Raw genomic sequence first — 14,822 nt, 5'->3', positions numbered from 1 at the left:
AAGCAAAACAGCGATTTGTAGTCAGATCCTAATCTTACCAAGACTTAATTATATATCAAAATACCACACCCCTTTTCTTGTCGGCGGGACAAACTTTTAGCGGCGAAGTAACTGCTAGAAGATTCGAAAACAACATCCAACCAAAAAAAACACGACAATTAATTCTTGTTCTCGTGCAGTAAATTGTTGTCAGTTTCCTTGGTTTTTACGGGTCCTACTAAAATGCGCCCGGGAGCGCCCGGGTGAAGAAAAAGCGCCCGGGGAAAATAAAAAGCGCCCGGAGAAGAAAATATAGCGCCCGGGGAACAAAAAAGCGCCCGGGGAAAATATTTAGATATTTTATTGGCATGAGACAACTTTGTTAAGTTATGGACATTGATTTTTTTTTAAATTTTAGACAAGTAATTTGCAAATTCAGATAATAGACATTTGTAATAAAGCACAAAAACAAGTATGAATATTTCAATTTTAACAATATTATATGAATACTATTTCGAAAGACTGATAATAATATTAATGGATCACAGTTTATGCGGCAGATTTATAACATGTAAGACATCAAAAGCCATGTTTCAACATGCAGTTTCGAAAATAATAGACCTCAAGCACCGATTATTTTTAATAACCGGCAATCATGATTCTTCTTTATACTCTTATTTATATTTATTTACTTACTTATATACAATTTAAAATGTAAAATGTAAAAGTACAACAACACTTTAGATGTAGCATCGTACATATCCCCATTTCTATTACTTAGGACAAAACAAGCAATGATTAGTTATTTTTTAAGGAAAAAAAATATTGTTATGAAATATTATTATTTTCTTCTCCCGGGCGCTTTTTCTGTTCCCCGGCCGCTATATTTTCTTCTCCGGGCGCTTTTTCTTTTCCCCGGGCGCTTTTTCTTCACCCGGGCGCTCCCGGGCGCATTTTAGTAGGACCGGTTTTTACAACTTTAATCGTCGCAGTTAGTATACTATATTCGTGAACATGCAGTAAACTAAATACTGTGGATGGTGTCAGGATCGCCGGTAGGTTAAGCCGAGTTCCCATCAACTTGACTAGTGACACCCAAACAAAATCATCGTGGTATTTGTCGACTTATTGGTAAGACAATGATAATCCACAGGGACTCGGTTAGCGGATTAAAATTTTGTAAATTAATGTTTTAAATTTATTTTTTGTTATCTCCTGTCTATTTGCATGACTATATTAACGTATTTAACGTTGCCATCACTATTTCTTTGTTTTCTGGCAATGTGCAGTTTACTATCCATATACTGAAAAAACCTATACCACGGCAACATATTGTTCTTGATAAAGACCGAATCACAGGGGTATGTTACAATTGCCGGGTTCACTATTCATACGAACCCCTAAAATACACAGGGTTCGTATGGATAGTAAACCCGGCAATTGTAACAAACCCCTGTGACCGAATGTTAGATCATATAACTTTTGATAAAAAGGCAATCTGAATAATGTGATGCACGAAGTACAATGAGGTTATAAAATTTAAAAGCGAAAACATATTTTTCACAACTGTTTTACATAGAACTTGGCTGTTTTGCTGTCGCCTGTGTCCGTGAAAACAATTTCGTCGTTCACTTTATAATCATCATATCTAACTGTGTATAAGTTTTCAAACTCAAATTTCTCAAATATTTTTTGTGAAATGTTGGAAGTACATTCACCAACAATACAAACTGGAGTAAATCCTAGTTCTGTACAAAATTCAAGTGAAGCCTTCATTAATTTCGAAGCTATTCCCCGCCCTCTGTGATTTTTATGAGTTGCCAAAGCTAGAAAATGCATTGCTTTATCCACACCAAAATGCTGAAATACGTTCCTTTCAATCCATTTATGACCAAGAAATGTTCGCACTTTTCTCAATTTTTCATTTTTGATCTGCAGTATTCTCATGTCGTCTACTTCGTTTAATGTTTCTAGAAACATTGTCCTACACCCAATGATTTCTCCCGAGGTGTTCGAAACCAACAAAATTGACAAGTTATCTTTCAAACGGGATGCAAACCTTCTAGTCACTTCATCGTCAATTTGTAGTCCTAAAGATTTCCATAAAGGTTCATCTGGCCAAAAATTTTCTTTCAAAAACAAGATAAGACTGTTTGTGAGTTCATCTGAGGACAATTCTAAATGGGCATCTTCAAAATGCATTGATTTGTCGATTCTCCGTAAAACCTGCAAAAAATGACTATTATTAATTTACGGTATTGGTTATTACACAGTCGCTTTTGGCGATTATGTAAGTTATTTAGACTGAAGGTAAAATCTACCCCTACATAACATTGATACAGAAATTAGTCAAAAAGGTCATGTCTAATGAACTGTAATAAAAGTTACAGATACCAACCTGCATGTAATCCATTTATAGTAAAAAATACTCCAAATTACAAAAGTTCAAAAACTGATACCGAATTATGTGAAATTCAACAACAACAAAAATATGTCCAACATGATTATAGGTATACAAAGATAGTGACGGATGGATGGACGGACGGACCCACAATGTTAAATAAATATACCAACGTTTCGTCGCTGGGAATTCAAATTCAATCTATTACTGTAGTAAATAATTAAGTCATCGATTTATTTCATGGGTCATCAACAATAATTGAAAATCAGATGACATAAGAATTCTCTTTGGTATCGCCTTAAAACGCAGTGTTTTCTCGTTTGAATTGTTTTACATTATCTTATAGGGACCTATACGGTATGGGCTTTGCTCATTGTTAAAAGGCCGTACGGTGACCTTTAGTTGTTAATGTCTGTGTCATTTTGGTCTTTTGTGGATAGTTGTCTCATTGGCAATCATACTACATCTTCTTTTTTTATAATTGCTTATGTTCTGGATCCAAATCCGGAATTGTGGTTACCATTTTTGACTCTAATTTTTGAATCATCACTTTACTTCCTGCTTGTTGAGGTATATAATATACAGGGTGCAATCAACAGTTTTTTTCTATGACGTCACATTTTTAGGGACCATGCATAAGTGACCCTTAGTGGTGGACTGATTAATAAAGATACTTGTATAAAACTTGATATCACTAGAATCAGAATGTTCTCTAGTTTATAATGAAATAAAAATAATGTGTACTTTTAATATATTAAAAACATTCCATCCAATGAACATGGGGGAAAAAAGCTCTAATTTTGACAGAAAAAACTTGAAACCAGGTCATGTGCACAGACATGAAGACATGATCCATGCACATTTTTCATAATCAAAACTGTATGAAATTTGTAGGTTTTTACCTGGCCTTTCAAAAAAATCTTGTTTCAGGGTACGGTTTCCTGCTCCGAAAAGAGCTACAGTGGCTGCAAATAAGTTTTCAATTTTCACTGCCAAAAAAACAGGATGTTTACAAAATTGTCTCCCCTCAAAACATGTAAAGTTAATTTAATTTTTTAAAATATTTCAATCATTCAACCTGTTTTAATTGAAAGCTAATTAACTATATTTTACAATCAAACACAAAAAACATGATACTTTTGCACCAATTGAGTTAATAAACAGGGGTTTCCCTCCATGGTTATTTTTAGTCAGGGAATAACCCCTAGTTTTTTATACGAAACTGTTTATAGCACCCACAAGGTTATAGATATTGTAACCCGGACTGTAACCTCGTATTTGTGCGCATGCGCAACCGGAACTGGGCGGATCCGGTAGTTTCTACTTTCACTTTTTGAAAAAAAATCTTCTATGTGGAGATAGATTTGTGTTAGGACTTGAAACTTGAAACTATAGACTGAGTATTATAGAGGTGGTGAAAAATGTAACAAATCTTGTAAAACGAGAGTGGTTTGATGTTGATGGTAATTTTTCATACACCTTATCAGGGGCGAATCCAGCCATTTAAAAAAGAGGGGGGGGTCCAACTATAAGTCACCATTCCAATGCATTGATCGTTAAAAAAAGGGGGGTTCCAACCCCCCTGAACCCTCCCCTAGATCCGCCACTGCACCTTATCACTATTTGTCCGCCATTACTGGATATCACACAGGTTGTAGTAAAATTTTGAATTAAAAAAAAAAATGGATCCACAAAGGAAAAATGATTTTCATGATTGTTGTATTTGTCATAAGTTCTATGCAGTCGGATCAGCCAGGATTACCAATAATTAAGGTGTATTCAATATGATAGATAATTGCTATATATCTAGGACCTCAGTTGATTTATCTCTTCTGTCACTTTATGATATTGGTCGAGGGTGATGCGATATGTGATACAGATTTTGCCATGTTATAAACGCTTTATCATATATTTCACCAGACTTTATATATATGTCACCATACTTTATATATCTGTCACCACACTTTATATATATATGTCACCAGACTTTATATATCTGTCACCACAATTGATATATCTGTCACCACACTTTTTATATCTGTCACCACATTTTATATATCCGTCACCACACTTTATATATCTGTCTCCAGACTTTATATATTTGTCACCATAATATCTGTCACCACACTTTATATATCTGTCACCACATTTTATATATAAATGTCACCACACTTTATGTTCTGTCACCACACTTTATGTTCTGTCACCACACTTTATATACATGTATCTATCACCAGACATTATATATCTGTCACCACACTTTATATATCTGTCACCACACTTTGTATATCTGTCATTAAACTTGACATATCCATAACCACACTTTATATATCTATCACTACTTTATATATCTGTCACCACACTTTATATTCTGCCACCACACTTTATATATCTGTCACTGAACTTTCTATATCTGTCACCACACTTCATATATCTGTCACCAAACTTTATATATCAGTCACCACACTTTATATATCTGTCACCATACTTTATATATCTGTCACCACATTTTATATATCTGTCACCACTCTTTGTATATCTATCACCACACTTTATATATCTGTCATTACACTTGACATATCCATCACCACAATTTATATATCTATCACCACTGTATATATCTGTCACAAGACTTTATATATCTATATCACCACACTTTATATATCTATCACCATACTTTATATATCTGTCACCACACTTTATTTATCAATCAGCACACTTTAAATATCTGTCACCACACTTTTTATATCAATCAGCACACTTTATATATCTGTCACCACACTTTATATATCTATCACCATACTTTATATAACTTACACCACACTTAACATATCCATCACCACATTTTATATATCTGTCATTATACTTAACCTATCAATCACCACACTTTATATATCCATCATGTCACTATATATCTATCCCCCCATTTTATATATCTGTCACCACACCTTATATATCTGTCACCACACTTAACATATCCATCACCACACTTTATATATCAATCACCTCACTAAATATATCTATCATCTCTCTTTATATATCTATAATTACACTTTATATATCAATCAACACACTTTATATATCTATCACCACACTTTATATATCTGTCACCACACTTTATTTATCAATCAGCACACTTTATATATCTGTCACCACACTTTTTATATCAATCAGCACACTTTATATATCTGTCACCACACTTGATATATCTATCACCATACTTTATATAACTTTCACCACACTTTATATATCTGTCATTATACTTAACCTATCAATAACCACACTTTATATATCCATCATGTCACTATATATCTATCCCCCACTTTATATATCTGTCACCACACCTTATATATCTGTCACCACACTTAACATATCCATCACCACACTTTATATATCAATCACCTCACTAAATATATCTATCACCTCTCTTTATATATCTATGATTACACTTTATATATCAATCAACACACTTTATATATCTATCACCACACTTTATATATCTGTCACCACACTTTATTTATCAATCAGCACACTTTATATATCTGTCTCCACACTTTTTATATCAATCAGCACACTTTATATATCTGTCACCACACTTTATATATCTATCACCATACTTTATATAACTTTCACCACACTTTATATATCTGTCATTATACTTAAATTATCCATCTCCACACTTTATATATCCATCATGTCACTATATATCTATCACCACACTTTATATATCTGTCACCACACCTTATATATCTGTCACCACACTTAACATATCCATCACCACACTTTATATATCAATCACCTCACTAAATATATCTATCACCTCTCTTTATGTATCTATAATTACACTTTATATATCAATCAACACACTTTATATATCGATCGCCACACTTTATATATCTGTCACCACACTTTATATATCTGTCACAACACTATATATCTATCTCTAGACTTTATATATCTATCACCACACTTTATATATCTATCACCACACTTAACATATCCAGCACCACACTATATATATCAATCACCCCACTATATATATCTATCACCTCACTTTATATATCTCTAACTACACTCTATATATATGTCACCAGACTTTATATATCTATCCCCACACTTTACATATCTGTCACCACTTTTTATATATCTTTTACCACAATTTATGTATCTGTCACTACACTTTATTTATCTGTTACCACACTTTACATATCTATCACCACACTTTATAAATGTGTCACCATACTGTATATATTTGTCACCACACCATATATATCTGTCACCATACTTCATAAATCTTTCACCACACTTTTAATATCTGTCACCACACATTATATATACATCACTACACCTTATACACATCACCACACCTTATACACATCACCACACCTTATACACATCACCACATCTTATATATATATCTATCACCTCACTTTATATATCTATCACCATACTTCATAAACCCATCACCTCACTTTATATTTATCTATCACTAAACTTTATACATCTATCACCACACTGTTCATTTATCACTACACTGTTCATCTGTCACTACACATTATATATCTGTCACCAGACTTTATATATCTATCACCACACCTTATATATCTGTCACCATACTTTATATATCTATCACTACACTTAACATATCCATGATCACACTTTATATATCCATCACTCACTACATATATCTATCACCTCACTTTATATATTTATCACAGTAACTACACTTTATATATTTATCACCAAACTAAATATATCTATCACCTCACTCTATATATCTGCCACCACATTTTATAAATCTGTCCCCACACTTTTTATATATATCTATCACCACCCTTCATATATCAATCACCTAACTTTACATATATATCTGTCACCACACTTTAGACATTTGTAAGTACACTTTATATATCTTATCACCTCACTGTATGTATCTATCACCACACTTTCTATGACTATCACCACACCTAATATATCAATCACCTCACTTTATACATCTGTTTCTACACTTTACATATCTATAATCTTACTTTTGCACAATCATACACATTTTAATTTTGAAAACTATTATTGCCATGGTAGAAAAGACTATAGTTTATGTGTGTATCTTTTCAGAAAATTGGTGGGATTTTTATTGCTATAAAGAGATATTTGAAAAACAAACAGAACATATAAAAGCATACCACATGACTGATATCTGTATAGAATATAAATACAGCCTAGGGATATATGTAGGACTGTATCTGTAGGACACCAACTTGCGGAATATATATTTATGACCACACTCTACATATCTATCACCACTCTGTATCATTAATCACCTTGCTGTTAATATCTATCACCACTCTGTATCATCAATCACCAAACTATATATTTATCACCACTCTGTATCATCAGTCACCCTATTGTAAATATCTATCAGCACTCTGTATCATCAATCACCTACATGTATATATCTATCACCACACTAGATATCTATCCCCACTCTGTATCACCAATTACCACACTGTATATAGCTATCACTACTCTGTTTCATCAATCCTCATAGTGTATATATCTTTCACCACTCTGTATCATCAATCACCCTACTCTTTATATGTATCACCACTGTGTATCATCTTTCACCACACTGTATATATTTATTACCACTCTATCATTAATCACCACACTGTGTATATTATCACTCTATCATTAATCACCTTACTTTATATATCTATCATCACACTGTATATATCTATCACCACACTATATACATCTATCATCTAACACATCATATGCCACAACACATTATGTATCTATCACCACACTTTATAAATCTATCATCACACTTTATATATCTATCATCACACTTTATACATCTATCACCTAACTGATCATATGTCACAACACTTCATATATCTATCAACACGCTGTATATATGTCACCACACTTTGTATATCTATCACTTCATTCTATATAAGTAAGACCTCATTTTATTAATATACCACCTCTGTTTATATATCTATCACCTTATTCAATATATCTATCAATACAATGTACATCTTTCACTACATTTTATATCTCTATCACCTCACTTTATACATATATCACCACACTGTGTATCTGTTTAAGTCCGAGCCGCCTCGGCGAGGACTTTAAAATTTATAATTTAACTATCGAGATTGGATAAATCCGATAATCCACGAGTAACTATGTAAGAATCTGTTTCTCTAATGATAAAAAAGACATTTTCTTTTTTTGTTAACCGAAAATCCCCTTCGAGTGCCTTTCACATTGCACGAAGTTGTCAATTTCATTAACACCTGTTATCGTATTTTGATTCATTCAGTTACATGTAGCTAAAAAGGTCATGACCCTCAAAATCATCCAATGATCTTTTGAGATCACCAGCAACCACACGTTGATTAAATTTTTTTATACAATGGGTTCGGAAAGGGATAAATTTCCATAGAGTTAGAGAAATATATATATATATCATCCTTTTGTTTATATATCATCACACTGTATATATCTTAATACTATTCTGTGTATTCTTTACCTCACTGTATATACACATAACCCCACTATAACTAAGTTCACACTTATCACCTATCTATATCTATTTATCACCATCTTATCATATTTATAGTAACACAATGATTATATCTATCATCATTCTGTATCTATTTTTCACCAGACTGTATACTATAACTTGTATATTCTATAAGTGAGAGAAATATACTGGTCAATGTATAATTTACTGTGAAAGGAGATATGCAGATATGCAATGTCCACTGAGATATGTTTGTACTAGCTTGTATACTTATCATGTAGCAATTCTCAAATTCATTATTTATATTTTTGTTCTTCTTACAGAAATACCAAACGACATTTTGCAGGGATTTAGAGGTCATTGCTGAAAATGGAAGAAAGAACATGGATACATCTAATTTTAAATGAAATAACAAGAATAGTTAAATGATTTACAACCAAGCAGCACTCAGTTATAGTGATGGTAAAGTATTTTTAGAAAATGATACTTAAAAAATAATAACTTGAAAAAAGATATATATAGTGTGGTGGTTCATATATTCCTCCATTGCTACAGTCGCTATATTCATCACCACACATAATGTTCATCATCAATAAGTCTACCGTATGTGGTGGTTAAAACTGTAGGACATTTGAAAGGTGGTTATATCTCACGTTCAAGTTCATGTGGAAAATATTAGATTTGACACATTTTCGTACTTTTAGTTGCAAAACTAAAATATGCATTGATCAATTGAGAAAGAAGTATTTTTCAATAGTTATTCATAATCTCTGCCTATTGTAAGACTTAGTGCAGTCTCAATAGCTACCCCCATACTATGATTATCTATCACTACAGTCTCAATAGCTATCCCCATACTATGATTATCTGTCACTACACTCTCCAACAGTCATTATGTATATATCATAGTAGTATCATAATAGTCTCTATGTATATCTCAGGGTAATACAAAGGCTATCCCCTTACTTTATTTACCAATCACCTCACTTTATATATCAATCACCACACTCTCTATATATATCCCCATACTCTCTATATATATCCCCATACTCTGTATATCTTCCCCAAAAGTCTCTCTGTATATCTCCACATAATAAACACCTATCACCTCACTTTATTTATCAATCACCTCATTTTATGTATCAATCACCACACTCTCTCTATATATATCCCCAAGTCTCTATATCTGCTCCAATAGTCTCTCTACATATCTCCACACAATAAACCCCTATCATCTTACTTTATTTCTCAATCACCTCACTTTATATATCAATCACCACACACACACTCTCTATATATATATCCCAAACTCTCTTTATCTACCCCAAAGTCTATCTGTATATCTTCTCATTATAAACACCTATCACCTCACTTTATTTATCACTAACCTTACTGTATATATCAATCACCACACTCTCTATATATATATCCCCAATTCCCTATATCTGCCCCAAAAATCTCTCAGTATATCTCCACACAAAAAACACCTGTCATCTTACTTTATTTATCAATCACCTCACTTTATGTATCAATCACCACACACACTCTCTATATATCTATCCCCCACTCTCTGTATCTACCCCAAAATTCTATCTGTATATCTTCACATAATAAACACCTATCACCTCACTTCATTTATCAATCACCTCACTTTATATATCAATCACCAAACTTTCAATATATATCCCAACAGTCTCTATGTTTATGACCACATCATAAACACCTATCACCTCACTTTATTTATCAATCACCTCACTTTATATATCAATCACCACACACTTTTTATATCTATCCCCATACTTTGGGTATCTATCCCACAGTCTCCATGTTTATGACCAAATAACAAACACCAATCACTTTACTTTATATATCCATCACCTCACTTTATATATAAATCACCACACACTTTTTATATCTATCCCCACAAAATAAACACCTATCATCCTACTTTATTTATCAATCACCTCACTTTATATATCAATCACCACTCACACACTCTCTATATCTATCCCCCACTCTTTTTGTCTACCCCAAAAGTCTCTCTGTATATCTTCACATAATAAACACCTATCACCACACTTTATTATCAATAACCTCACTTTATATAGCAATCAACACACTCTCTATATATATCCTCATAATCTCTGTGTCACTCACCACACTGTCAATATCTATACCCACAGTCTCTATGTTTATGACCACATCATAAACACCTACCACCTTACTTTTTTTAATCAATCACCTCACTTTATACATCAATCACCACACACTCTCTATATCTATCCCCAAACTCTCTATATCTACCCCATAGTCTCTATGTTTATGACCAAATAACAAACACCAATCACTTTCCTTTATTTATCCATCACTTCACTTTATATATCAATCACCACACACTTTATATATATATATCCCCATACTCTCGATATGTATCTCCACAGTCTTTATATTAATGACCACATCATAAACACCTATCACTTCATTTTATTTATCAATCACCTCACTTTATACATCAATCATCAATCACTCTCTATATCTATTACCCACTCTCTATATCTACCCCCAACAGTCTCTATGTATATTTCTACATATTAAACACCTTTACTTTATTGATCAATCACTTCACTGTATATTTTCACCTCAATTTATATATTATTTCTATCACACCACTGGGTATATCTTTTAAAGCCCTATTTATATCATTTTAAAAGTAGATATGAGCATGATAATAATCCACCGTTTTGTGCAGAAATCTGTTTATGTTTATTTAGATTTAAACTTAAAATTACTCAATGTGACACCTCACTGTTATTATTTTTTTTCTTCAGAAAAATGAAACTAAATTTTTGAAAGATAGAACATAGAAGAAAAGGAAAAGGTAATCTTCATTGAAATTAAAAGTATTACTCATAGTTATCAAAGGTACCAGGATTATAACTTAGTACGCCAGACGCAAGTTACGTCTACATAAGACTCATCAGTGACGCTCATATCAAAATAGTTAAAAACCAAACAAATACAAAGTTGAAGAGTATTAAGGATCCAAAATTCCAAAAAGTTGTGCCAAATAAGACAAAGGTAATTTATGCCTGGGATAAGGAAATCCTTAGTTTTTTGAAAAAACCAAAGCTTTGTAAACAGGAAATTTATAAAAAATGACCAAATAATTGATATTCATACCAACACCAACACTTTACTCTTTACATATGTATGTAAAGAGTTAATTAGCAAAGTATTATACATATGTATGTAAAGAGTTAATTAGCAAAGTATTATACATATGTATGTAAAGAGTTAATAAGCAATTAAACAATCCTGGTTGAAATGAAATAATTTAAAAGAAATTATTTTTAAAGAATAGCTGCTCCAACATATCGTGCAATATTTCATGTAAATATCATGTCAGATATCTTTTCAATAAAAGTAGCAAATATGGTATACTAACTGTCAGTCAAAGATTCTAACATTCAAGATGAGTAAACCTTAGAAATATATTGTTTCAGTGTTATTGTACTTGTAACTAGGTCTACATAATACTTCTGCTGGCACACACATAATGTATATACCACCACATATTATATATCTAGTATAATTATTGCCACATATAAAATATCTACCGCCACACATAATTAATCACCACACTACATAAATCATTCACCACAGTCTGTGTATTTATCACCACAATATTTTTGTCTATCACCACACTGTGGTCTATCACCACACTATTGTCTTTCACCACACTATGTTTGTCTATCACCACACTTGTCCATTACCACACTATTGTCTTTCACTACACTATGTTTGTCTATCACTACACTATGTATGTCTATCACGACACTAAGTCTGTCTATCACCACACTATGTTTGTCTGTAACCATGCTATGTTTGTATATCGCCACACTATGTTTATCTATCACTTGAGTATGTTTGTCTATCACCACACTATTGTCTATCACCATGCTTTGTTTACCTATCACCACACTATGTATGTCTATCACTTCAGTATGTTTGTCTATCACAACACTATATATTTTAATCATCACAGTTTACATATTCACCAACACATTCTTATTATTGATACTTGATAAAAAGAAATAGTTATGATTAAGCCTTGTTTTCTCTCACATTGTCATTTCATAAAACAAAAAGGTAAATCATCTGAGTCATGGTTCTGTGTAAAGTCATTACTAAAGAAAAAAATAATTTTAACTTTTCATTTAAATGATTGGTCTCACAAAAGAATTGTATTTCTGCATTACAAAGTTTACAATTTGATACAATCTTGGGATTATGTTCTGTTTTTGCACTGATGAAACACTCCTCTTTATTCTTTGATGGAAAATAAATAACAAAAAGTAAAATCACAAAAATACTGAACTCAGAGGAAAATCAATTTGGAAAGTCCATAATCACATGGCAATATCAAAAAACAAAACGCATCAAAAACGAATAGACAAGAACTGTCATATTCCTGACTTGGTACAGGCATTTTCAAATGTAGAAAATGGTGGATTAAACCTGGTTCTGTAGCGCTAACCCTCTCACTTTAATAACAGTCTCATCAAATTCCGCTACATTTACATGATGCGTTAAATAAACAGTCACAATTAATAAAATAGTCAAAATATGGGTACAACTGTTTGAGGCATTGAAATTCTGTATTGTATTGGACTAATTATTTATTCAATTGAACCATATATTATTTTGTAGGTTAAAGATTTAGTGCCGGCCACACAATTAAGAAAGAATACGAACAAGAATCTTTACAGAACAGGGGAGACTATTTTACTGTGCTTAGATCTGTGTTTTTGTTATAATTAATTAATATTGTAATTTGTTCTTGGATAAAATATCTGCCATGTGGAGGACAACTGAACTGTGTTCTTATATTTTGAAGACGTGCAATGATTTAAAATGCATTAAGATGAACTTTTTACTACTCGGAAAATGGTTATCATTAAAGTAACAAACATAGAATTCATTTACATGAATACATTTTATATTCTATGTATAAAATGTTATATCTAAAAGGTGAAAGTAAACAGATTCCTGGCTGTTTAAAATCAAATGAAAACAGTTTTATTGTGTAGTTAAGAATGTATATACGTTGTTCATGCATTTATGTATTGGAATATCTAGAATTGTACAATGTATTGAGTTTAGTGGATCTTTCGTTCTATGTTATTTAGGTTTTATTTTCATAAAATAAAAGTTCTAAAATTTAATCAATACTTTTACTTTGTATCAATGTGACAATTTTCCAGCAACAGTCATATATGATTGCTTTTCTGTATATATAATGAAATTCCTCATCTCTTTATTGACAAGAAATAAATATTGTGTCTATGATGATGATAAGAAAATGTAAATAGTCTTATGATATGGAGACTTGGAAAATCATGAAATAATTGTAAATAAAGCTCATAAAATAGAGTCATTGGTTTCCGAAAATATTCAGATTATTCCAGAGGGAACATCTACAATCTTTTATATGCACATTTTATATGTTATCGACTGTTAGACATGCATAGGTACTTTAGTCAGGGTGAAATATATCCAAAAGACACTTATAGAGTAGGCTGCATGTGTTGAAATTCTCCATGAAAATTTATTCAGTAGGCTGCAAGTGTCAACCTTTGAGGACATCTACAATGCTTCATACACATTTGATATTTTACTAACTGCAAGGGATACATGTATATAGGTACATGGGTTAGGATGAAATCTTTTCACAAACATTTATACAGTAGGCTGCAAGTGATGATATTTGAGAGGGAAAATTTACAATTCTTCATACATTTTTGGTATTTTCCCAACTGCAAGAGATATATAAAAGAGGAACGAAATATACAAGAGGAACAGTCAAACTCATAAATAGAAAATCTGAAGTACATTAGTAAGGATCAAATC

General features: G+C 32.0%; 1 protein-coding gene and 1 long non-coding RNA gene across 2 annotated transcripts in view; one reads left to right on the top strand and one right to left on the bottom strand.

The window, feature by feature from the left end:
• Window positions 1-1,197: 1,197 nt before the first annotated feature.
• Window positions 1,198-14,822, bottom strand: part of LOC134681682 (uncharacterized) — a 35,699-nt gene continuing 22,074 nt past the window's right edge. The window contains exon 2 of the mRNA XM_063541329.1: window positions 1,198-2,205. Within this exon, the coding sequence (XP_063397399.1) occupies window positions 1,540-2,205 (666 nt within the window). The 3' untranslated portion in view covers window positions 1,198-1,539. The remainder of the gene's footprint in view (window positions 2,206-14,822) is intronic.
• LOC134681681 (uncharacterized) lies at window positions 3,742-14,137 on the top strand. The gene is made up of 4 exons (XR_010100660.1): window positions 3,742-3,843; window positions 9,236-9,374; window positions 11,741-11,790; window positions 13,623-14,137. It is a non-coding gene; the product is annotated as an uncharacterized LOC134681681 (long non-coding RNA).

The sequence above is a fragment of the Mytilus trossulus genome, chromosome 8 (assembly GCF_036588685.1).
Source record: "Mytilus trossulus isolate FHL-02 chromosome 8, PNRI_Mtr1.1.1.hap1, whole genome shotgun sequence".
Classification (NCBI taxonomy): Eukaryota; Metazoa; Mollusca; class Bivalvia; order Mytilida; family Mytilidae; genus Mytilus; species Mytilus trossulus.
This window is presented reverse-complemented; position numbering and strand designations above follow the sequence as displayed.